At 39.0% G+C, this 27,444-nt stretch overlaps 1 protein-coding gene across 1 annotated transcript in view; it reads left to right on the plus strand.

Moving 5' to 3' along the window:
• The window catches only part of LOC108792214 (bifunctional heparan sulfate N-deacetylase/N-sulfotransferase 3-like), a 223,105-nt gene that overhangs the window by 139,276 nt on the left and 56,385 nt on the right, over positions 1-27,444 (plus strand). Inside the window, exon 6 of the mRNA XM_018562936.1 lies at positions 4,964-5,092. Within this exon, the coding sequence (XP_018418438.1) occupies positions 4,964-5,092 (129 nt within the window). The remainder of the gene's footprint in view (positions 1-4,963; positions 5,093-27,444) is intronic.

Below are 27,444 nucleotides of genomic sequence, written 5' to 3' on the forward strand. Positions count from 1 at the left end.
AGCATTGAATAGAGTAATATAAATGTCATACTGTTTTCTTAGTAGGAAAATAATATTGATATTAGTTGCACAGTATTTCCATCAAACTGCAGCCTTCTGGTGTACCTCTACCCACAATTAAGGATGAGCTCGAATTCAGAGCTAACCCGATCCAAACCTGAGCTCCTCTAAGCAAGGAAGTTGTACAGTATTTCAATCAAACTGCAGCCTTCTGGTGTACATCTACCCACAATTAAGGATGAGCTCAAATTCAGAGCTAACCCGATCCAAACCTGAGCTCCTCTATGCAAGGAAGTGCCATTGGCACTTCCACCCAATCAGCTGCAGGCCAGATAAGCCCCATGGCTGCATCTGAACAAAACATTTTTTACACTGGGCAGCTTGCTTAACATTCCAGACTGTGTCATACTGTGCAGCTTGCTGCACATTCTAGATACACCATTATCATTCTGTTTCACATAAATGTGGTGTTTTAGTAGACATATTTCATGCAAATTGGCATAGGTCAAGTAATGCATTGCTAAAGGTATGACTATGCACATATTCTGATAATTACCAGAGAACGCAGAAATATACAGAAAACAGAATTGCTCATTATATAGGTCTTGACTACACATCATTTTTTTTCTTCATGAATGCTTTCCTTTACTCACATAAGGTGAACATTTTCAAAATGCAAGCATCGAATGCCAGGTTCTGTCATCTTGGAGATATTACACTTTTGGTAAGTGTAATGTTAAACTTCATTTAACAGAATGGTCCTCATAGTAATCTACAGAGTTAATTTACTAAGGAAGTGGAGATTGTGTGCTTAACAATAAAGGAATGCTCACTTTGCAAAGGAATTTTCATGTGGCTTATTAAATAAGATGAAAATGTGTTCATTTAAACTCTCCAATCATTTTGTAACCAAAAGACAGAGTTTTAAAAATTTCCCATGCACATGAGTGGGTATTTAAAATTTAAAATAAATGCGCATTTACTGACCTCAGTCAACATTTAGGATGTCGATTAGTACAAACCGTATAAATGATTATCCAAACTTGTGTAAAGCTTTTATGGTTTATGCACTTCTGAAAATATATGTAACAGAAAAAAGGGTTACTTTCAGGATCCATAGCTACCGGAGTAAATTACTTGAGACATCCTTTAAATTCAGGTTTTGTTACTGCCAGGCGCATTGAGTCTAAAATGAAAAAATAAAGTGAAATAAAGGAAAATGCAGCAAATTGAAGCTGAACTTTTTTGCAGCTAATGTAAATACCTGAATTTGACAAATTAAGCCTTTATACTCCCTATGTACTGAAGTAGCACTCTGAGCAATTCAGGTGAGCTGCATGTAAATATGCTGACTAGTAGGGATGCACCGATACCAAGTACCGTACCCAGTACAAGTACAAGTACAGATATTTTTCAAGCTCCAAGATTAGACTACAGAAAAATTCAAAAGTTAGGAGGCAGCTGTCATTCGTAAGGAGCACACGGAGCTCCTTTGGGATTTGTACATCTCTGTTCCATTGTATGATTTTTTTTTATAAATATAAATAAAGGGGTGCACCGATACCATTTTTGCAAGTACAAGTACTGATACATTTTTGTTTATTGTCATGAGACAGTTTTTCTAGAATACAGACTAATGATTTCAGGACAGTGGTGGAGCGCCAGGGCCAGGTCGCAGCTGCAACCGCTGCAACCCTGGTAGTTCTCATGAAAATGTCGTGAAAGTATCGGCACTGGTATCTGAAAAGTATCGGTGCATCCCTACTGACAAGGAATAATTTAACAGGAAGAGAGAGTTCCTCAGTCTGGATGATCTAATCAGTGTGTTGCTGCTCCTTCACTGTCCAATCATCAGGCTCCAAGCAAGAAGGTTTCAGCAGTATATTTCTTAATTTTAACAGAAAAAGTATATCATTCTCATGGCAGTGTTAGTTGATAGAATTGTGCAAATGCATATAAATGCCAATCTTTTGGAAGGTAAAACAGCTCCAATATATGTATTTCATCTGGGTATTTATATGTTTGCTAAGATAATGCACATGTAATGGAACAATAATGAGGGGCCCAACTCTTGTCCTGAAATTGTAGAAATGTCACCAGCACACCAATCCTTTTAAGATAGCAGAAGTTTTTTGTCATATGACCAAACAAGCGCTTTCGGGACTGTACAGGGTCCCTTCATCAGGCTTTAGCAATTGCTGACATTCGCGGTCACTGCGAGCACCCCCCCACTACAAGGGACATATCGGTAAGGAGTGCAACAAGGATAGTACTTATCAACTCTTGTCCTGATCCCCTATTTTGCATCCAAAATATAGGTGGTATGCCTTTTTTACCACTGCCGTCATACTGCACTTTTGAGATGCAAATGTACCCTCGCCACAAATGTAGCAGAAGTTATCTGTGTTGTTTACACAGTTTCGAGGCATCTTGGCTTCTGAGGGAAAATATCACTCAACTGTTCCTTGGAAATGTTAGGCAATTACACTTTCACAAGTCACCAGATTAACTGTATGATGCATAGATCTGACCAAGACAAATGTACCTTGTAATAAAAGAACAATAAATTACAGTTAGGTAATCATCTTTAGTCTCAAAGTGAAGATAAATGTATACACTTCCATATGGTACCATTTTCACACAACAACCCTATATTCAATATATATACCAACAAAAGATTCAATGGGACTTTTAAGGTGTCTATTGGGGAATGTGGGGCAACATAGCTAAACCTATAAACACAATTTAGTGGGTATTCATTAGTATGAAATAATTGTTATTCCATGATCAATATATAGTTAAAAACATATCCATTTAATCTAGAGAATTGCAAAGATAGACAGATTTAAAACTAAAACCTCCCTGGACTTTGTGCAGATACATAATATACATAATCTCAATCCATAATTTCAGCCATACATTTCATAAGCAATATCTTTAAAAATTAAGTCATCTGTAACTGCACTATTGCTGCCCTCTACGTGTTTCCCCAAAGCTTCTTCAGAAATATGTTTATGAGGTAGCCATCTTTGAAATTTTTGGGAAAATATGAGTCCACACTTCTGGAACAACTCTAATAATAAACATATAAATAATTAATATTGCACATTTGTAAATGTCTACAATATCATATATAAACCAACTATATACATACATACCATTTTGAAATGTAGTTAATGGATGAGTCTGCACCCCTGGAGGACTCTAACCAACCAGAAAGGAGAGAGGGTGGAGAGAGCATGTTGGCGGCAGAACAAAGGAGACAGCACACCTATCCTGGAGTTCCTATAATAGTTACAGCATAATCCATATTGCTATCAAAACATCAGTGTTCTAAAAAACATATGTAGTAGTCCATATATATATATAATAGATCAGAGGAAAAACCTCAGAACATTCCATCCATATTTATAACCTCATCTGGGTTTTTAAACAAAAGATGTCAAATGTATCCAAAAGCATAAATCTCTTATGTCATTAACAACTCAAGTTGCCATATATATCTTAGTAGATACAAAAGATATCCAAAATATCTCTTAATATTAACTATATACCCAGTGAGACTACTGGGTATATAGTTAACGACATTACTCAAAACAACTTACAAATTGGTATGTGAACCACTCCTGGTATCCAAATGTCAAAAACTAAACTTAAATGTAGCAAAACACATTATACCTCATTCTAGGAAGGGATTCACTCCTCGTGCATCCAGCCGCCCCAGTCTGACCCTCTCTCCCCCATCTCACTAAACTCCCACCACACGTCACACGCCGCCCGACAATGTCGGCGTGTGACGTGTGTGGCCAGGGCGGGCCATAGGTCTGAACATGCACCCTAAATAGCGCATCTAGTGAGGAGGTTTCCTGTCTATGTGTTTGGGTATGAAAAATGTTTACAAAATGGTCCAGCAGTATGTGGTGAGAAATGGAGGTCAGGGCATAGCATTGAAAGGTTAAACTGTGTAATACCTATGCTGTATCTATTCCCCTATGTCTATGCTGCATACATGATTATCCTGCATCTTTTCTTCTTTGTTAAAGTATAAAGCTGTATACAACTTAACAGTGTTAGCAAAAAACATGCCAAATATATTTGAGGTTCAACTGGCATTGGCTCACAGATAGAAATGTCTAACCTTCAAATTGAATTTTGACATTCATTTTATGATTTTTATTACAGTTATACTCATATGAATTCTAAGCGGGATATTTATAAAACCATGAATCTGACATTTACCAAACATTCACTACAGGTTAATCTTCCAGGAGCATGTGTTTTACATGATTGATTGACCACCAATGAATGCTTGGTGAAATTTACATTCACTGCTTTGTAAAAACACATATAAGTGAAGTTCTGGGAATGTTAGTAAACACTAATTCAAAGTAAAAGAATAAATGAAAACCTGCCTTTGATACCTTCTCAGAGAATGAAAAGATCTGCAGCTCTAGTACAGCGGGAAAGGTTAACAAGTACTGCACCGGTTGCCTTCTCTTCTGCTTAGCGGTTTGTGTTTGAAGTGAACAGCTATTTGTTGCCTGTGATGTCAGGCTATTTCTAATCTGGGCTTTTATAAGCTGTTGTCTTTTTCTTTTCTTTTGCTGCCATGAAGATAAAAAGCATCTCTTAACTATTGTGTTCCTCACTTTTTCAGTTTTGTTTTTAAGCAGTGTCAGGTACATGTGGAGAGATCATGGAATCAAAGAAGTATGAAAATAAACGAAGACTTTATTTGGAAAGGTTGTGTGTGCATTGTGTGTGGGTATAGGATGCATGCAAACATAATGTAGGTCTTCAAAAGAATCTCTCTTGTGTGGCACAGCTCATACATTTATTTCTCAGGAAACCTGGAAGGTGACCAGCAGCAGCTTCAGAAACCAAATTGCAATAATTAATATAACAACATAAACAATGGTTCTTATGGAACAAACATTGATGCCATTATTTTGATCTTTATTAGGTTCTTCCTCGGCAAACATGTGGTTTATTCACTCATACAATATTCTATAAGGAGTATCCTGGAGGTCCAATTGAACTTGATAAAAACATTCAAGGAGGGGAGCTTTTCTTTACGCTCGTCCTCAACCCGGTAAGTACATCCAAAAACCTTAGTGTATTTTCAGTAGGCACAAATTTTTATTTTACTATTACAACTTTGCCTGAAAGTAAATTTTGACCTGATGTTCACAGTTTCTTGCTTGCTGTTCTACTGTATATTTTTGTTATTGTATTTCATATTTGTCAGTGCTTCCTCCTATGGTCACCCTAGTTCCACTTTTATCAAGATACAAGTACACTATATTGCCAAAAGTATTGGGACGCCTGCCTTTACACGCACATGAACTTTAATGGCATCCCAGTCTTAGTTAATAGGGTTAAATATTGAGTTGGCCCACCCTTTGCAGCTATAACAGCTTCAATTCTTCTGGGAAGGCTGTCCACACGGTTTAGGAGTGTGTCTACGGGAATGTTTGACCATTGTTCCAGAAGCATTTGTGAGGTCAGGTACTGATGTTGGATGAGAAGGCCTTTTTTGCAGTGTCCACTCTAATTCATCCCAAAGGTGTTCTATCAGGTTGAGGTCAGGACTCTGTGCAGGCCAGTCAAGTTCCTACACCCCAAACTCGCTCATCCATGTCTTTATGGACCTTGCTTTGTGCACAGGTACGCAGTCATGTTGGAACAGGAAGGGGACATCCCCAAACTGTTCCGACAGAGTTGGGAGCATGAAATTGTCCAAAATGTCCTGGTATGCTGATGCCTTAAGAGTTCCCTTCACTGGAACTAAGGGGCCAAGCCCAACCCTGTAAAACAACCTCACACCATAATCCCCCCTCCACCAAACTTTACACTTGGCACAATGCAGTCAGGCAAGTACCGTTCTCCTGGCAACTGCCAAACCCAGACACTTCCATCGGATTGCCAGACAGAGAAATGTGATTCGTTAATCCAGAGAACACGTCTCCACTTTTCTAGAGTCCAGTGGCAGCGCGCTTTACACCACTGCATCCGACGCTATGCATTGCACTTGGTGATGTAAGGCTTGGATGCAGCTGCTCGGCCATGGAAATTCTTTCCATGAAGCTCTCTACGCACTGTTGTTGTGCCAATCTGAAAGCCACACGTAGTTTGGAGGTCTGTAGCTATTGACTCTGCAGACAGTTGGCGACTTCTGCGCACTGTGCGCTTCAGCATGCGCTGACCCAGCTCTGTCATTTTACGTGGCCTACCACTTTGTTATAATACCACTAACAGTTGACCGTGGAATATTTAATAGCAAGGAAATTTCACAGAACACCTGAATCCAATGATTTGGAGGGGTGTCCCAATACTTTTGGCAATATAGTGTATCTATGAATAGCAGTTGACTAAATTTAAGCCCTGACAGCACTGAGGTTTTTTATGTTTGGACATAAGTGCTTAAGACAATAATGGCAGTAGTCACATCCAATTCCTGTGTGGCTTGAAATACCTGTTGCAGCCGCAAATTTTAACTGGTCCTTTTTACATCATAACAAACAAAAAAACGAACTCAACATTCTGCCTTAAAATCTTTGGAGCCAGAACCTTTCTGTTATGGAGTGCACACTCTTTGATGCACACTCTTTGGTGCTCTTTACCTGAATTAATTAGGGAGGCATAATCCGCGAATATAAAATCTCAAATGTTCTTCATCGTATATGAGTGGTGGCCTTTTTGTGATCTGTCTTTCCAGTGACTATGAAGTCGATTTACTGAAGGCAAATAGGGTGGTAAGCTTTGCAAGGGAATTTGAACTTGATCACCAATCATATAAAGATAACAAGACTGGAATTATGCCAGTGCCATGTAAAAATAATGTATTAAAGCATAGGAGCAGCACCTACAACATGACCTAGGGCACCCATAAAGTATTTTAGATGTTTAGGGCTTTTAGCAATGCAAAGTACAAGCAGGATGTTATCCATGAATTTCCCAACTTTGTCCTTATAATTTCCAGATTTGTTTCCTAATTGTGACCCTTTCAGAAACTAAGATCATATTGTGCTATCAGACTTAAAAGGGTGATTTGTTATTGGCTCTGCACTTAAGAATTAGCAATCTAATAGTTAAAGAGGAACAAACAGTGTAATGTCTTTGATTCATTTCATCATCCAGCAACTTCAGACAACTATTTAGTTACAGCATAGTAGCAGGTATTTGAAAAATAAAAAATGACATGTCTATAGGACACCTGTACACTACTCCTCTCTAAGGACTTCTCAGTGTCAGCATGACATCATGGTTCCTGTACTGGAAGCTCCAGGAGCTCTTTTCACTGCACTTTTACATAACATAAATCATGAAATGAACATTTAGACACAGCCACAGAGCTGGACAACATAACAATTCACTCATAACTAACATTGCTCTCTAGACGGGCCACCAGGGCAGTTTGTGGACAAATTTAGTTTGGAAAGAGGAGAATGGCTTTTTTATGTTGATAGGTTTATTTTTATAGTTCTGCTTTAAGAGTTCTTTATTGAATAAGGTCAGCTGTTCCTTGCTTTTATTGAATACGACAGAAAATGCATTCTTTCATCTTGGTTCAAATGATTTTTGCCATACAATAAGAAGGTTGTTGTATAATATACTGAAGAAAAGAAAAAGTTGAGGTGTCAACCATAGCTGCAAGTCAGATGCTTGAAGATGAATGTGGTTGCTACAGACATTTTATTCCATCATAAAAAGGGAAAAAAGTAAAGAATGGCAGTAAAATGCTATTTTCTTTCAGTTTTTTTTAAATTTGGCCCTTAAATCAGCTTTAATTGTTCTTTATAATCATGCATTCCAAAAACCTATCTTCAGGCCTCATCAACATGTTTTGTGGAATCCCTCTCAGAAACACAAGTGGATAAATTACTGACTAAACTAAATGAGCCTGATTTAGTAAACCATATGAGCATACACTATTCCATCGATGAACAGGCTAAACAACTAAATCATAGTTACATAAAAAAGTCTACCAAGTTCAACCAACTAAAAAATACACAAATCAATTGAAAACCTTCATATATAGAAATGTTTACCCACAGTTGATCAGTTGAGGAAGGTAAAAAAAACCCTTACAAAGCATAGTCAAGTTTGCGACAACAGGGAAAAAATACTTCCTGATTCCCTAAGGCAGTCAGATATTCCATGGATCAACAATCATTTGTGTTATTACTTATAAATATTAATAGCTAGTTATATTCTGGAAATTTAGAAATGCATCCAGCTTTTTATTTTAAACAACCAAATGAGCTGGCTAGAATAGGTTCCTGTGGAAGTCTATGTCACATTTTCACAGCTCTTACTGTGAAGCAGCATTTCTATATGCAGAGGTTAAACCTCTTCTCTAGAAGCACAGAGTGCCCCCTTGTCTTTTACAATGACCTTAAAGTTAACAATTTTTCACACTCTTTGGTGCTCAATACCTGGTTCAGCCAGAGAGGCATAATCCTGGAATGTAAAATCTCAATTGTTCTTTAGAGTATATGTGGTATTTTTGTGATCTGTTTCTTCATTGACTATGAGGTTAAGTAATAAACTTCCATTCTTAGCGTGGCTACCCTCACTGTACTGTATCTATGGAGGGGTAGTGTAGTCACTCTTGGACAGCAGCATTCTCAACTTGTGAATAGGGTATTGTTAAATGTACTTTACATAAGTGGCTTACAAATTGAACCGTTGTAAGCAACCCTCTATCTGCCAATTTTTGCTGGACAGCTTGGTCTATTAAAGAGAATTGCATAATAACAGAATTACTTTTTTATTTTACCAATAGTTCCACTTTAACCCAAGAAAGGTCTGCATACGACCGTCGCATCTCGTATGCATCTCGTATGCAGACTGTCGCCTCAGAGGAAGTCAATAGTGACGAAATGCATCAGGTGGGCGGATCTATGCGAGCATTACAATCATAGAGACAGGAGCTCCAGTGGACACAATCCATACGCAATTGCCTTATTTTAATTGTAAGTGCATTTTAATCGTTTTAAATAAATTTATTCTGACATACTACACTATGGGAAGCCTTTTTTTCTCTCTCTGAGCACAAGAGAAGGTGGAAGATGGAGGAATAGTTTTACACGATTTTGGAAAGATAAGCCATAGTTGCGAGGAATCTACCCCAATTTATTGTCGGATTAAAAACAAAGGAGAGGATTTGGTTCTATATAGATCAGCAAAGCGCTAATTGTTCATCTGAAATATGGTGAGGAATAGGAGTCGGTGAGTGCGGCCAGATCTTATCTTTAAGCACGGTGGAGACTGGAGAGCACTGATTCACTAATTGTTTTTGCATTCACGGACGTTGGTGTTGATGATAAAAGTTGGAAGGTATATCCTCACATACAAGGACTTTATTGTATCCAGAAGTAATGGACTTCACACATGGTTATGCAGATTAGGTGGGAGTTATACATCACTTGTGAGATTCAACACAGGATTTTCTATATGAAAAATTTTATGAGATGTACTAGCACGTTTTTTTTTTGTTTTTTTTACTATCATCAGCACAGGCATTGTGGAACACAGGTGTTGTGTATGACATCAAATTGTGTATTCTTTTGTGACAATTTCACATTTTATACTATTTTTTACACATTTTAGGAATATAATTTTTGAGTTTGAAGTGCAGTGCTATATGGTACTTGGTATCTGAACATCCCTACCTTTAGCTAAAAGCCAAACATATCAATACTGTAGCTCTTTTGCAAACAGTGGGAACTTTCAAACTATTGTAACTGGGTTCATTTCCATTCAGCACCAGTATTTAACTTGAATTTCAAGTGAAAAGACAGAGCATATTTGAGTAAAGAAAGCGGGTGAATATAGACTCTTGGGCAAAGGGATTCTCATTCAGAAGGTTGCTGTATGATTAGTTAACTAATTTATTTGATTCCAAGACAAGGGTTAAAAGGTTTGAAAAGTTTTCATAGGAGCGTGGTTTTGTAGTTTCTTCTTTGCGCGCTGTAGATGAAAGTATATTGTGTATGTTTCAGTTGAGCTTGCCACAAAAGTTGCATGCCTTTTCTTTATAAAAGTGAATGAATATGTAATTACATGGTAGCTATTTAAAGTTGCTATTAACAGTTAATAAATGAAGCGTCCATTTGTCAGAGGAAAACAAGAAAGTTGGTGAGATTATTTTTTCCAGTCAGGGAAATTAAATAAAAGAAAATTAAGGGAACACAGTCTACCTGTAGTTCTTTACCCTTCCATATTATAATGCCTGAGTCCACTGGCGGAACTACCAGGGTCGCAGTTGCGACCGGGCCCTGGCATTCCGCCACTTGGGGGGGCCCAGCGAGGAAGAAGGGTGCCCCCGAGATCGTATCTTGCAAGGCCGCCATCAGGGGGGTACAGCCACTGAAGTTGTAAGGTGCCCAGACGGCCGGGCTCCAAGCTATAACTTTTTATTATGAAATTATAAGACTAATGCAATTTGGCATGTCCTGGGCCCCCCCTTGCCTGCCTGCTATTGGAATCTTCCTCAGATGTGCGTGCAGGGGGCGGAGCTTGCTTTCCCCGGGCAGAAGCGTCGGAGAATGTGGCTGAAGAGGAGCTGCAGGTCGGCTGTCTGGAGGAAATGTAAAGCGTAAGCGCGGATACTGGGTCGGCGTTCGACAGAACACTGCACTAGCATTTTAAACAAGCAGCTGCCCGAGGTCCTGCACTTGCTGGGGACCTCGGCCGCCTTCCTGTTAACCATGCGGTGCCATGCCGATGGGAGGGGGCCTTCATGGTTTCTTGCACCGGGGCCCTGAAGGTTCTAGTTACGCCTCTGCCTCAGTCCACTCCACTTCCTTTAGTCAGTAATGTGGTGATTGAAGAACCTAGTTTGTAATGCCATATCCCACACAGCCTGATTTTACAAAGGGGTCTTTTCACAGAGCTGCCGTAGGAAGCCGAGTGAACAACCGACCCGAAGTTAAGTGAGCCGAACACTGTTCGGCTATTCACTTCAGGCTTGTACGGCTGATTTCAGCCGCATATCGGCTGAAATCAGCCATACATCGGGTGGACAAAAAGTAGAAAAAGCTAAAATAGAAAACAATTGGGCAGAGCTAGCAGTGACATCTAGCTCCGCCCAACTATTGGCCGGGACCAGCTGTCATTAGAATTAGAGCTTGTCGGAGCCAGCGGGGATAGCCAACGCTGTTCTGTCATTAAGATGAGAGCTTAGCAGAGGCGGCTTTCATATCACTGCCGGCTCTCCTAAGCTCTCGTCGTAAGGACACATGGGCATCCCTGGTTACCTGGTAACCAGGGATGCCCATGTGTCATTACACACTGAGAATCCATCGGAGCTGCTGTGATTTTACAGCAACTCCGCCGGGTTCTCAGTGTAGTGAGGAGCCACAGTGTAATGACAGAAGGCGTCCCTCACGCTGGCTCCAGCCACTTGCAGAGCGATCAGTGTCCCTGGTTACCAGGTAACCTGAGACACTGTTCTATAATTACACCGAGAACCCGTCGGAGCTGCTGTAAAATCACAGCAGCTCTGCCAGGTTCTATGTGTAATGACAGAAGGCGTCCCTGGTTACCAGGTAACCCGGCTGAGCTGCTGTGATTTTACAGCAGCTCCACCGAGTTCTCAGTGTACTGAGGAGCCGCAGTGTAATGACAGAAGGCGTCCCTGGTTGCTGTGATTTTACAGCAGCTCTACTGAGCCCCTCGGCTAACTTCAGGGGCTGTACGGGCTATAGTGAATACATAAAACCTGTAACTTATTAAACTGGAAATCAACTACTTTTGCAGCATTTTGAATACAATTTATAGGTGCATTAAGTGAGAAAATTAACATGTTCTGAGATGCCTGGGATAAATTGCTTTAGTGAAGTATTGACTGCATTTTCTTTGGTTTGCTTTAAAGCTGAACTCCAGACAAGGCATGCCTATAATGAGGCAGCCTGAGGCGATTGCCTCAGGTGGCATTTCATTGGGTCACATTGGGGGGAGGCAGGTGTGCCTGTCACCCCCCTTTCGGCTAGAGTGTCCCAGGTTGCTAAGAGCTCTTAGCAACCTGTGATGCTCTGGCTGGCATCCCGGCCGGATCCGGGTCCAACTCTGTCCGCTGTCCCACCAAGCTCACTGACGGCACTCCTGGCAACCAGTGATGTCAGTGAGCTGGGTGGGACATGTGACAGACTTGTGCCCAGATGTAGCAGCAAAAACCACCCCCCCCCCCCCCCCCTCCCCCGGTAAGTTTTAATCAAACTTATTTTTTCTAAATATTTTACTTTTTACATTGAAATATGCTACTGCTAGTCAGCAACATTATATGTGGGTAGCTATGTATTCTCCCTTGCAGCCCTGTCGCCTTAGGCTACAGCCTGTATGGGCAAAGCTGAAGTCTGGTCCTACTCATAGACTGATTTCTGTTAAAACGGAGGCTTACTTAGCAAAACTTGATTTTTAAAACATCTAAAAATAAAACTTTTAAATAAACCAACCAACTGCATTTTGTCATCAGACTATTCCATCTGTAGAAGAGACTTGTTTTCTTTTTGAATAGAGTTTTCTATTAGGTTTTTATTTCTGTCTGAAAATATATTGAGGAAATTGTCCCTCACCTCCTCACTATTTTTATTGCTGATGATGCCTTCCTGTCCCGGTGACAACCACACCCTTATTTTCTGCCCTGCAGTCACAGGGACAGAACGACATCATCAGCAAAAAAAAATGGTTCAAAGCTTTCTTCAATATTCTTTTAAACCAAGTTTTGTTTTTGTCTGTGTCTCTGTTGGAGAGATTTTCCATTATATCCTGTCAAGTGATAGGAAATCTCCCTATGACTGACATGACCTAACTGTCATGTAATTATTAGTTTGTATCGGAGTAACAATGGTCTAGTTACCTTTTCTTTGCTAAAATGGAAATATTTTTTTTAGAATTGCCACAAGGTAAAGAATATGGTAAACTAAAACAGGCAGACATAAGAAGGTAATAGGACAGTTGTAAAAGCAACAGAAAGAATATATAACATCCCATTTTATATAGTGAGCAGCAAAGTGATCATAAGAATCAGGATGGAATCATTTTATTTCTATTTAATAGAGCAAAGGTCACAAACTACAATTTGCAGTACATCATACAAACATTGGATGGATGGGAGCTATATTATACTCTTGAGTAAGCAAGGCAAAGACATATAAACTTCACTATAAGAAATATGCTAGGACAGTGGTGGAGAACACAGGACATTGCCACCAACGTACTCATCAAGCATCAAGCAAAGTAGATGTTTAAACATGATTAGAAGAATGTCACATTGAAGCAGTGAAAATACAACTACTATCAAGATATTTTCTGGTTTTGAATCCTGGTCTCATTACTACAAGAAATTATAAATAACCCAGAGGCCAAGAGAGAAATGAAGGAAGCTGTCACCATCTCAGTCGTAGGTCATAATGGTATTTTTACTGGAAAATAAATCACGCATGACCCTCTAGATCTTACTAGCCTGGCAGAAATAAAATTTGCTCATTTAAAAAAAGGTTATAAAGGAGGCCTTTTGGACTATTATCTAGGGTTTACTTGGCTGGTGAATCCTGATCAACAGTTTTTAATTTCAGAAGCAAAAGGGGACTCTAATAGCATGGTAGATTTTTAAATAGGATTCTTTTGTTATGTTGATAATGTAGACAAATAGAATCTAGCAAGAACTGTTTATATAGGAAATATGTTTAAGGCCACTGAACCTGTTGTAAGCTATTTTCCCAAACAGCTCTGTTATACATATTCCTATTTAACACAGACGAGCCCCTTGTGATCAAGGGACTCGTGAGACCCCATGGCCATGGTTTAAAGGGACTCTATCATGTGGGGAAGGAGGGTATAAAGTGCAGACACATAGAGGTGCGTGTACATAACAGGACTGCAAACCTTTCTGGCCCTGTTAAATCATGGCTGGTTCTGAAAAGTAAAGCTGCAACACTTCCAGACAGTGTAAGAGCTTGTTGCTAAGCTTCACCCCACATATTCCTATTGACCTATTGCTATGATGATTTACTGGGCAGTCCCTATGGTTTATGCTGCCTGCATTCATCTATGACAGGAAGGTTTGGGAGACTGTGCCCACTTCTACTGAAGGTTCCTGCAACCATTTGCCCCCATCCCTTGGATAACAGAGTCTTTTTAACTTCACCTCTCATACCTGTATACTCCTTTTGGACCAGAGCTATATTTACATTTCCAATGTGGGCCTGTAGATGCCTCCTAAGAACTTTGTAGAAGTTTCTTAGGATGCGTCTTACCATCAAAATCCACAAGTGGTTAACAAAGCATTTTCATCTGGCTCCTATTATTAAAAATAAAACTTCAGGCTGGTACATTACGTTCTGGAACAAAGAAACTAATACATATGCTATACATCTGAGCATGTATTGCATGCTGGTACATTAAGGTATATTACAAAGAAACACATACATATGCAATACATCCTAGCATGCACGAATCAGCAAAAGTATGTAAAAAATGTTCATTATACGTAAATACATTGCATGTTACATTCCTCCTTTCATTGTGTTGAAAGAAAGGACTCATGGTTTTAGATAACTGGTATCAATTAGGCAAATATATTTAACTATATAAAGCAAATCTCACATAATACACCAGGGATCTCAACCTGAAAAAAGTAATTTCAGGGAGGTGCCATTCTCATTTCAGGGAGAAGCCCTTTGACCCCCCCCCCCCATCTGCAGGAGGGGGGGAAGCACCCCCCTCAAATTATGGCAGATAGCAAAGAAGCTTTTGCTTACCGTGCTATCTGCTGGGTTTTTTTTTTAGTATTCTGACAGCTCCTGCCGTCAAACAAACATAACAACACATGCTTACATGTTTCAGCCCACAAACTGGGCCTTAGTCACCTAGATCAAAATAAGAAATCAAAGGTTAGTTGTGTGTTTTTGTGTTGGCTTAGAGGACATAATCAAGCAGCACAGGTGTAGGGATGACACTATCACCAGCACATAAATACATCAGAATAAGCACTGTAAATTACCCTGTCAGGAAAAGAAAAGCCACAAAAGGCTTACCTATGAAATAAGAGGGTTATTACTCACCGTCCCCATGCCTGCAAAATCACTCCATTGAAGTGAAATCCCCTGTTGATATTTTCTGTAAAACCTAAACTTTCATGATTGTCAATCTACTTTGTGTCAAAAAATCAAAAGAGAAAATAAACTTATGAGTAGATAGATAGATAGATAGATAGATAGATAGATAGATAGATAGATAGATAGATAGATAGATAGATAGATAGATAGATAGATAGGCATTACCAGTCAAAAGTTTTCGAACACCCCAATTTTTCCAGTTTTTATTGAAGTGTAAGCAGTTTAAGTCTAGTGAATACCCTAAAATGGTACAAAGGTAAGTGGTAAACTGCCAGAGGTGAAAAAAAGATGTTTTGGTTAACAAAAACTGAAAAATAATGTACCTTTCAGAGTTATACAAAAAGGCATTTTTTTCAGGAAAGAAGAAATAGGTTAACAGTTGTTCTGCTGCAATTTAAGTAAATTTAAGATTATGCTAACAATTTCTACAGGTGTCCCACTTTTTGTTGATTACTCACAGGCCCTCTGTCTACAAAAAAGCGGTGTTGGAGCAGTCTGTGTTACTACACCATCTTAAGCAATATTTGGACAGTATATTTCTCTTAAAATGATGAGAAAAAGGCAATTAACAATGGAAGGCAGGCAGACCATTATAAACCTTAAAAGTGTAGGTCTTTCCTTTATAGAAATTGCAAAGAAAGCCAAGGTGTCAGTGATTATAGTTTCCTACACAATCAAAAGGCACTTGGAAACTGGAGGAAGCTCTGACAGGAAGAGGTCTGGCAGACCCAAAGACACAACAGAATCAGAAGACAAGTTTCTGAGAGTCAAGAGCTTGCATGACAGGCAGTTCACAGGACAACAGCTTCAAGCACAGATTAACAGTGATCGAAGTAAGCAAGTCTCAGTTTCAACTGTGAAGAGAAGACAGGTTTGACAGGTTGAGTGCCAATAAGAAAGCCAAGAGATGACAAAACAAGAAAAAGATGCTTGTCTGGGCCATGAAGCATGGCCAGTGGACCACTGAAGACTGGAAGAAGGTCTTATGGACCAATGAATCAAAATTTGAGATCTTCGGTAATCACGCAAGGTTTTTTGTATGCCATCGAGTAGGCGAAAGGATGGTTCCTTGGTGTGACACCAACTACCAAACATGGAGGAGGAAGCATGATGGTCTGGGAATCTTTTGCTGGATCCAGAGTTGGCGACTTGCACAGAGTGAGTGGCACCCTGAACTAAAGCTACTTTCACAGCATTTTGCAGCGCCATGCAATACCCCCTGGTGTACACCTAGTTGATTAGGGATTCATCTTACAGCAAGATAATGTCGCAAAGCATACCTCAAGGCTGTGTCAGAACTACCTTCGAATAAAAGAACAAGACGGCTTCAAATCATGGAACCAGCACTGTCTCTAGACTTAAACCCCATCGAGATGGTTTGGGATTAACTGGACAGGAGGGAGAACGCAAAGCAACCTACAAGTGCAAAACTTTTGTGTGAACTTCTGCAACAGTGTTGGGGAGAGCTTTGCAGAAAATATTTGAGTTCCGTTGTAGAAAGAATGCCACAAGTGTGTTCGGCTGTTATAGCTGGAAAAGATGGCTACTTCGATGAGTCAAAACTGTAGGTTACATTTTGTTAAAGAAAACAATTCCATGATTTCCTTTGGATATCCAATTGTTTATTTGTTCTATGCTTTATTTTAATAAAAACTGGAAAAATGGGGGTGTTCAAAAAAATTCAAAAAGGTTTGACCGGTAGTGCACATATGAGGAGAGGGAGAGAGGGAGAGAGAGAGAGAGAGAGAGAGAGAGATAATAGAAGGTAGATGGAAAATAGATAGATAGAACCTTTATATCTAATAAACACAGCTGCATTCATTAGCTTGTCAATTCTGATGCCTAATGGCTAATGGAGCAGCTGCTAGGAAGTTTCTGTGTACTGAAAAAGGACCCTCTGGGCTGTACATATAGTGAACATAATGGAAAATTAATTGGAACATTGCTGGTCAGAGAGTTCTGTTTACTCTAGTGACCTGTAAACATTTGTGCAAGCTACTGTAAATGTATGTTGTAATGAAAGGAGCCAGTCGTACATAATCCTCCTTTTATCCTGCTATAGGAGCCACAATATAGCAGTAATCATCAATCATTCATATGGAAGAAAATAATGGAAAATAAGGCAGTGATTTCTAATTCTGTAGAAAGAAATATTGGAACACAAACCCTGTTACTGCTTCACAACCAAGTCACACAGGGCTGCAAAATACATATGAAGTGCCCATGGCAATGAGGAAGTCGGCGCTTATAGAATCTGTGAATTATTGTGGAAGAATGCGTATGCTATAATTTGTATCATTCAGCAGATCTGATAATTCAGCACAGCGATATTAAAAGTAAGTGGCAGACTCTATTTGCATCCTTTCAAATCTAATTTGGTGCCAGCTCCAAAATGGTAAAGGGCGCTGAAATTTCCTGTTCATGACAGATGTGTCCTGGGAGGCTATTCAAATGTGTACAGTACAGACAGATATGAAAAGAGAACAAAGTGGATCCTGGGGCATATGCCCTCATCATCAGCTCTCCAAAGACATTACATTAATCATTTCTATTCACTGGTTGGGTGACTGCACGCTATATTCAGTTCTGTTGGGTGGAAAAAAGTTGTTGTTTTAAACATGAATATTTATCCTTTCTTATGGATACAAATGCTTTAGGAAATAAAAATCATATTGCAGAATGTTGACACAATGGAAGGAAAAAACAAGTATTTTTCGATGTCCTCATATCTTTTACAATATACTGTAGTTAATGAATAAGATGTTGAGGGTCTAGTTACATTCATTTAGATTATAACAAATGAACACAGAGATGATTTCCAGATAACTAAATGGTCAAACTGACTTTTTTTCATGTGTTAAGCTGTTCTTATCCATGAACATAGCTCTGCATTTTTGTCTGAAAGGTTAAAATGAACCTTCTCATGACACTCTAATTGACAATGTTAATGATTTTTAAGATGATAATCATGCATTTTGTATGAACAATAACTATTGATTAGGGTTTTTTTTGTTTTTTTTGCCTCCTCACCGTTATGTCTGTTTGTAGCTCTAAATATTCACAGACAATAAAGATGTTTGCATTTTTACTGCATCAGGACACTCCAGTTCCCTCTACCTCTTGGCAATTCCGTCTTGCACTTACCAAAAATAAGTATAGCATTATGTAACATTACTGCATTTACAAAAAGAAAAGTTAGCATTTTTCTGGCATTACCTTATTTCCGCTATGGCTTGATTACATGGAAATTAATCAGATGAAATATATAGCAATTTAGTTACAAAAGAGACTATCACATTCCAGCAGAACGGTGTGTGGGCGGAGACAGGCCGCGCTGTCACAGGAGGCTGGGCTCTCCTCCCTACACCGCTCGATCAGCCTCCTGTGACAGCGTGTCAGAGAGGAGAGCAAGTTACAAACACTCAGCGATCAGTGATTGCTGAGTGTTTGTACATAATTGAGGGCATGGTATGTTAACTATATCCTCAATTATGAAGGAATGGGAAGTGATCTACATCCTGTTCATTCATAGTTGTAGTTATAGTAACCATACTCTGTCCTCATGAACAGGAACACTCAGTATAGAGGATTCCTGCTCATTGATAACAGGGGACACAGAAAAAGAGATTGAGGACTTTGTGTTCTCAATCTATTTTAAAAGGGAAATATCAGGGGTCTGTGTAGACCCTAAGTATTTCCCCGAAACCCCTAAAAGTAATGTAAAAAATAAAAATAATTTTTTTTATTTCGACTTTGTTTCGGTTTTAACATTTCCATATCGGTGCACCTCTAGAATTTACATAATCTTTAGTAATCATTCAGAAATCACCTTTTACAGATCTAACTATATTAAAACTAAACATAGTAGTATACTACTCTCTGTTGCACATTTTTAATGTTCTTTGCTCTTTCCTTAAAGGAGAACTATGGGGTCAGTGTTTTTCCCCATAGTTCTCCTTAGGGTAACGATCTACTATGAGGTGAGTGGAAATCACTCATCTCATAGTTCTCCTTTAATGAATAAGCCTGGCTCATTGCCAGTACCTCTGCTCGGAATCAAGAGACCAGATTTCAGCAGCACAGTAATTATGACCCCCACTACAAATTCAGGATATGCACAAGTAGGATGGCAATTTCCAGTTACCTTCCTGGACAAATCTGAACAAATTCAGTAACTCAACTGGACATTTTGAAAGCAACGATTTACTAAAGGAATTTGCTTTTCACATGATTGGATAATTTAGGCAAATATTTATACAATGCATTGTGTGAAGATATTTAACACCTTTAGTAAATCAGCTTGTGTGTTTATGTGTGTGTGTGTGTGTATGTTACCAAGCAGAAAGCCACCTCCATCAAGTGTCAGGCAGGACTAGAAACTACAACTTTGTTAATTCCAGGTTCTGCCATAGACTGGTATTCTATCTGGCTCCTTCTATACGGTATTTTGGGAACCCTAGACTCCTTTTTACCCAGACATAGCCTATCAGTATATTCCTCAGCATTCGCAAGTGTGATCAGAGTGGTCACCGGGCACACCGGTCCTCCCTGCCAGAGCAGAACCCCACTTATGCCATGCATCTCTGTTCAGCCCACAAGGAAGGCATGTCCAGTCAAGTTCGATTAGAACAACCTAATGTTGACTCAAAATAATGGTCAATCAACAGAAGAATGAGATGTTCTTTCCAAATAAATGGCACAGCATAATGGTAAACTATCTTCCTGGCTTGCCTTCCTCCCATAACATAGTTGCTTCCTCCCAATAAGCTACTTACAAGTTGTGGCACAGGATCATTTATAGCTTATTGTGATAGGCAAAAGCCAGTTACATACTTCGCAGGGCATTCTGCTCCCTTAAACTCACTCTCAATGGGACCAGTCCCCACCAACCCTATTATATGGGGAAGGTGAGTGACAGGCTGATTGCCTGAAACCCAAAGAGGTGGGACCCGACCTAAAAGAAGCTAACATCCTCTTACACATATGTGTGTTTTGTATGAAAAAATATGCCTGTAATCTCCTTAGAGCGTTAGGTGTTGTTCCCACTTGAGGTTCCCAACCGTGAAATGGATCAAGTTGCTCTTGAAGTTCATTAGCATGGTTTTGGACATGGCTTCTCTCATGGGTACTCATTTTTACTATATTATACTACAAATAAAATCTTAAAAATACATTGCTTGACTCCCTTGTACCGCAAAATTAAAACATTTCCAGTAAGGTCCAGGTTTAGAACCAAGAAAATTGCATTTTTACTTTTAACTTCCATAAGCCAGCATTAGTTTAGAAGCGGATTAGCCAAATAGAACATTCAAATGTTTGTGAAAATAGACTGAGCTTTACTATGTTGAAAAAGCTAGGAAAGCAAGATATACGAGTACAATAAGCCTCTAATTGAAACAAAATCTGTATAACCATTGGATTTGTAAAATATTTATACATGCATTGCCTAGGTGCAGTTCTTTGTATGTCATTTAACTAGCAATGAAACATATTGAGCACATTTTTCTTGGCTGCCTCTCGCTACAGTTTGTAAACAGTGGCAGATCAATAATATCTGATGCACAAGGTTATAGTTCAGGTGATAAAGATCTATTCCTAAATCTTATTTTCTTCCCTGCAGGGAGCTCTTATAAGTCTATCAAGTTGAAAAAAGACAGAATATTTTCTCTGTGTCCTATTCTTTTAAAGTGCTGCTCTGTTGACCTCTGCAAAGTTATAGTCTTTATAAGCACAGGCAGTCTCTTACGTGATTCACTTGGGAAGGAGTTTTAAATCCTGACAAAAAAACACACTCGGTGCATGTACAATTCAGAAGTATGTGGATGAGCTCCAGTATTCAGAAATTAATGCAGAACAGAGCTATAGAGCTCTATAGAGTTGTATTTAGACAGCTTGTAGAATGTAGGGTGATCACTGTGCAAATAAGAAAATAAACTGTGCAATTGTAAATTATCTAATAATGGTATAAAGTACAAAAAAAAAATGTCCAGAATTTAGCCTATGCTAGTCAGTAAAGAGGACCTCACTAATCTCTTTCTAATATACACTAGCAAAAAAAATGGAGATGCTAAACAATGCAGCAAGGGTGCTATGTATTATGCAGTATTTCACTATAAGAGCACTGAGCACATTTTAAAGTGACACTAAACTCAGGAGTTAAATCTTAAAAATACATTCAAGTACCCTAACTATTAACAAAAAAAGTAGCTTATGTATGCATCACACAGCTGACACTGTCCTTCCTTCTTGAGGGTGGCTACTTTTTTTAACCTATGGTCACTCTGTGTGTTGTAAAGTAGCCACCGCTTCAAGCTTGCTTTCGTGATGGACTACAATCTCAATACAAATTAGTAAACTAAATGTGAGATTGTAGTCCATCACGGGAGCGAGCTTGGAGCTGTGGCTACTTTACAACACACACAGGTATCTTGAGGAACAAAAGCAGCCACACTCCAGAAGGAAGGACAGTGTCCGCACCAATTCAGAGATGATTTGAGGATCTACAGCCGAGTGATATACAGATAAGGTACAGTATTGTTGATAGTTAAGGTACTTGAATGCATTTTTAAGTTTTAACTCCTGAGTTTAGTGTCACTTTAATATTAAAAAAAACAAGCGAAAGCTTTCCTAGAATTTACCCTATTTATTCAGTACACACAAAAGATCTTACTTACTGAAGGCAAATTAAGACATCTCATGTGTATATTTCATATTCAGCAGGCTGAAATAATGCTGTCCAAATACATTTAAAAGCCTAATTCTTCATGTCCACAGTGCAGTACAAAAGTCCCCAGCACTCAGCCATGCTAGTCTGTAAAGAGTACCTGTCTAATGTAAGTTTAAATAAGAATAATCATGTCTAATAATAATAATAACAAGAATAGATATCTAAGTTGCATACACTTCCAATAAATGTGAAAGCTGTGACAAGGTTCTTCTGTATTATTAAATCCTACTTTAATCTATAAGAACACTGACAAAGGGTATATGTCAGAGGATTAGGTCAAAGAAAGCTTATCTGGAGACGAACCTATAGCTCCATGTGGTGCATAAAGAATTGATTTGTTTTTGTAATTTGAAACAGATTAGGTAGGTTCTCCATACTGATTAATAATCATTCTGCGGCCAGGAGGCGGCGGTGCTGGATGTGGGTGGCGTAGGGGTGATTGGAGGACTTAATTTCTGAAGACAAGTAGATAGAGACTCCTGCTCGGCTCACCATTTTCTCTTCCTCAAACTGTTTGGCCAACAGCCTGATTGACTGAAACACCTCTTCCATGCCTGTATTCCTCTTACCCCTAAACTCAATACTGGGATTTGGCCGACATTGCACCCCTCCCATTTCAAGGGGGGACTGCGCAGGTGCGTGGCTCGACTGGACCCGCCCAGACACATATACATATCAGACATATACATATCACACAAACTGATACCTCCTGTACCTGAAGAAGCGCCTGTGTGCGCAAAACGTCGTACCAGCTCCTCCATGCATGAACCTCTAAAACTCCATACAGCATCAGAGCATTCAATTAATTGTTATTCCTTTGTTGTTTATCCTTGACCATTTTGTAATATTATTATGTTGCAAATTATTATGTATTCATTTTGTTATGTTACAATCATGCTGTAGGAAGGGTACACATGGAGAGAGCACACAGGGAGCTATCCAATTAGCTGATTTTTTATTTGGATTGTATATCCAGCTTTTGTTTTAAATGAATACAATTAAAAATTAATCCTTTTATATGAATTTCTTTGTGGAGTAATTCCTTTGGTGCTTTCAAAACCCCACTTTCTGTCCTTGTGATTACAAATTCTAGGGGTGTGGCACCTATTATTCAAACCCAGATCGAAATTATCCTACATATACTGATTAATAAGGCTGGGAATTTTGTTTTGTATTGTGCAGTTTGTGAGTTACCCTTCCCACTGTGCTCTGATCATGCTAATTCTACTTTCAATAGATCCTTATTATGTTTTGTAATACAGTCAGGATGATTATGATAATAAAAGAAAGGTTCTTGACTTGAAAAAAAACTAGCACATAGCGACTGTAAGAACAATACAGTAAGTTCACTGATATAATTTAGCAGCATAAAGAGGAACTTTATCCCATTCTTTAAAATGACAACAAAGCAACTTTAGAAATGTTTAGTAATGACATTCTACAAACAGACAATTACAATTAATTGCAGACTTTTTATTAATCAACAATAACAACTGTGCTCTGCCCAGTTGTTATTCATTGGCTGGGACCTGCAAGAAGACTCTAGCAGGTGTCATCCAATAGGAAACAGTTGGTTGGAGCTAGCTGTCACTGTTAGCTCCACCCAATTGTTTTTCTTTTGCAGGCATCTATGTTGGCATTTTTAAAATTATTTTTAATTTTCTTTTTTCTTTAACTATTTTAATTATTTTTTAATTTTCCTATATCTAAAACTAATTTTTCCACTTTTTTTCCTTTTTTTAATCTATGTCACATATTTTCTATTCTGCTCAGTACCATGGAGGTACCGAGCAGAATAGCCGAGCCAAATGCCGCTCAGTGGCATTCAACTATTCACTCACTGCCGTTCAGTCTCTATGAGAATAGGGGCGAACGGCAGCGAGTAAGCTGCCGGAACTTGGGCTCAGCTGATCCAGATGTTGGATCGGCTGAGTCAAAGTCCCTTTGCACTTCGGCTCAGCCAAGCATGCAGAGTATGGTCGGCTGACCGAAGGCAGCTGTACAGAGCCGATGTATGCTTGATTTCAGCCGTACGAGCCAGAAGTGAATAGCCAAACAGCGTTTGGCTCTGTTCACTTCGGCTCGGTTTTTCACTCGGCTGCCTTTGGCAACTTTGTGAAGAACCCTCTATATGTTTTTAGAAGCAATGTAGATATACAATATTAGTAGGATTTATTATTAGGCAAGTTATTATCACTTATCACTGAACACAGTCACAATTCAAATCCTAAATAAGAGTTCATATCAGATTTTATATAGATGCATTTGGTTAGGTTCTTTGAGTCCATTCAAGTCCTTATTGTAGTTATCTAAGCCATGATAAAGGGAGATTTTGTTCCCCAAAAAAACATTGTATTTTTTTATGTGTTTGAATTACAAACAATTTAAGGAATTTTGGACTCTTTCACCTTTTGTTTTGACACCTGTTCTTGTATGTTCAAAGCAATAAATGCAGCATCTGAATTCTTCCATTCTCAGAGCTCAACATGCTCAGTAGCATCAGCAAACTGCACAGCTTTTTAAAGTGATTATTAAGGTATAAGAGTCATCAGAGTAACAATAACAAATACAATATTGTAGATCTCTCAGTGGAGTGCTAAATTGAGACTTTAGCCGTGGAGATTACATATACTTGAATTTATGTGGACATTTATGGTGAAAAGTGTTAGTTCGTGCAGTGAATAACATTTCTTCTTATAGAAATCTATCTGGATTAGGACTGAGTTCAAGCCTATTCCAAAATAACACCTTTGGTGTCTTTGCATACTAGCAGTGGCAGACATACCACGTGTAAATATTGGAAATCTGCAGTGGGCCCTTACATGAGAAGCGGTTTGGGTAAATATTAAAGTGACACTAAACTCAAGAGTTAGATCTTAGAAACGCATTCAAGTACTATTAACAAAAATGAATCTTATTTGTGTATTTGATTTGAGGATTATTCAATTTGAGCATCTGCAGATGCTAAAATCAACTCAGAACTAATGCTGACAATGTCCTTTCTTCTGGTGGGTGGTTACTTCTGTTCCCCATGGTCCCTGTGTTGTAAAGTAGCCACTGCTCCAAGCTCATTCCCATGATATACTACAATTTTAATACAAATTAGTATACTAAATGTGAGATTGTAGTCCATCACAGGAGAGAGCTTGGAGTGGTGGCTACTTTACAGCACACGCAGTGACCATGGAGAACAAATAAAGCCACCCTCCGGAAGCAAGGACAGTGTCAGCAACAATTCAGAGATGATTTGAGGATCTACAGTCGAGTGATACACAAATAAATTACATTTTTGTTAAATGTTAAGGTACTAGAATGTGTTTTTAAGATTTAAAGTGACACTAAACTCAGGAGTTAAATCTTAAAAATACATTCAAGTACACTATTAACAAAAATGTACATTATTTATATATATATATAGGTCGGCTGCAGATCCTCAAATCATTGTATTTGTGCTGACACTGTCCAGCCGCACACAAAACTGAGCTCCATACAAATCCAACTTTATTGTTGGAAATTCCATGCAAAGTTCAAAATACATGGTATACACCACCATTGTATCTCTCCCACTCGAATGCCACTCATGCGTTTCACCACCTGGGAATAATCATAGAGGACCTCTAGTCCAGGTGGTGAAATGCATTGGAAACGTGAAAAGCCTGCACCTGATGTCTATATTGATCTGCAGTCTGGTGGAATTGGAGTGGTGAGTTCTTTGCTTTTTAAGATAAGGTTTATGATTGCACTTACAAGCAAACAGGCACATGGTCTGTGTAAGAAGAAGATCTACAGTCTAGATTTACTCAGTGAGGCTCACTGAGTCCCCTCAGTCCCTCTTGCCTTGGTCGTCCACTGCTCTGTTGTTCTGCAGGTCAGGAGACGCCTTCTAAATCAGGTCGGCAAGAATTCCAGGTGGCCCCAAGCGGGATTGAGAGAGATTGAGCCAGTGCTTCAGAGCAGAGCTCCTCTCCTGACTCCTGCACTATTGTGCACATTAGTCCATGCGTAGATTGTTCATATGCAGCCTTGGTGCGGTGGATGAGTGTTCAATTAAAAAAGACTTAGCATAAGAATGAACAGAAAGGTAATGGAAAATCTCTTCTGGGAGGTAATTTTTGTCAGTAAAACCATCAAAAGTGTGCTCCTTCATGTGAAACAGGATGATTTGGAAGTGTGCTTTGGTACTGTGGCAGTCTGTATAAATTGGCTTTTGTTCACTTTAATACTGCTTATTTTGCACTGTGTGTGTAAGTAAAAAAATGTACAAACCCCCCAAAAATGAAACCAAATCCTAAAAACATGCGTCGGGTGCCACACATACATTGCCACGCAAGATTGAGAGCAATAATTCTTCAGTCGTTGTTCATGGATAACTTTAAATAGATGACCTGTACAGGCATTTAAAGAGTTGCTTATAGACAATTTTGAGTACTGAAGTTTGTTGCTGCTCAGGGGCACACGCAATTTTAAGGCCTGACATGTTTGGTATATATATTCTCAATGCAGCCTCATATCTTATACTTTACAATTATTGGATATTGTGTTTAGGTGCACTATAATTAAGTGGAATGCAATGTTTAACAAAAATTTGGGTTTGATAAACAGTTGCTCAAATATTGTGTGACATAAAAAATTGCAACTGCCACCATTTTATTCTTCAGGGGTTTTACTTACTAAAAATATATACAGGGTTATTCACAAAGCTGTCGAAGGCCTTGTGAATAACCAACCTGAAATTAAGTTAGCCAAACGCTGTTTGGCTATTCACTTTAGGCTTGTACAGCTGATTGTACAGCTGATTTCAGCCGTACATCAAGTTGCTTCGGCTGGCTTCCGGTCGGCCGAACATGCTCAGCGTGTTCAGCCGACCCAAAGTGCAGAAGTAGTTAAATGTTGGATTGGCTGAGCCGAACCTCCGGAAGGCTACTCGCTGCCGTTTGGCCTATTCTCATAGGGGCCGAATGGTACCTCTGTGGTACTGAGCAGAATAGCCAAACAATGAAAAAAGTTGAAAAAAAATCAAAAAGTAGGAAAAAATGTTTACAAAAGTAAATAAAATCATGTAACCAGGGGACACTGAACTGTCATTACAATGACAACTAGTATTGGTATGACACAAATAAGTTGGGGGGAAAAAAGCCAAATGTGAAACATTCCATGCTTTTGTTTGTGGAAAAGCATGAACAATCTCAAGGTTACAAGACCATCTCCAGAAATTTTAATGTTCCTGTGTCCACTGTGCGCAACATTGTCAAGAAGTGTACAGCCCATGGCACTGTAGCTAATCTCCCTGGACATGGACCAAAGAGAACAATTGATCAAAGATTGCAACAAAGTATTGTTTGAATGGTGGATAAAGACCCTCGATCAACTTCCAAACAAATTCAAGCTGACCTTCAGGAATAGGGTACAACTGTGTCAACTCGCACTCTACATCACCATCTTCATGAAAAAGGACGCTATGGTAGGAGACCCAGGAGGACCCCACTGCTGACAGAAACATAAAAAAGCCAGATTGGAGTTTGCCAAAACTTACCTGAGGAAGCCAAAATCCTTTTAGAGAATGTGCTGTGGACAGATGGACCTAGAAGCATA

The sequence above is a fragment of the Nanorana parkeri genome, unplaced genomic scaffold (assembly GCF_000935625.1).
Source record: "Nanorana parkeri isolate BGI_ZX_2015 unplaced genomic scaffold, ASM93562v1 scaffold614, whole genome shotgun sequence".
In the NCBI taxonomy this organism is placed as follows: Eukaryota; Metazoa; Chordata; class Amphibia; order Anura; family Dicroglossidae; genus Nanorana; species Nanorana parkeri.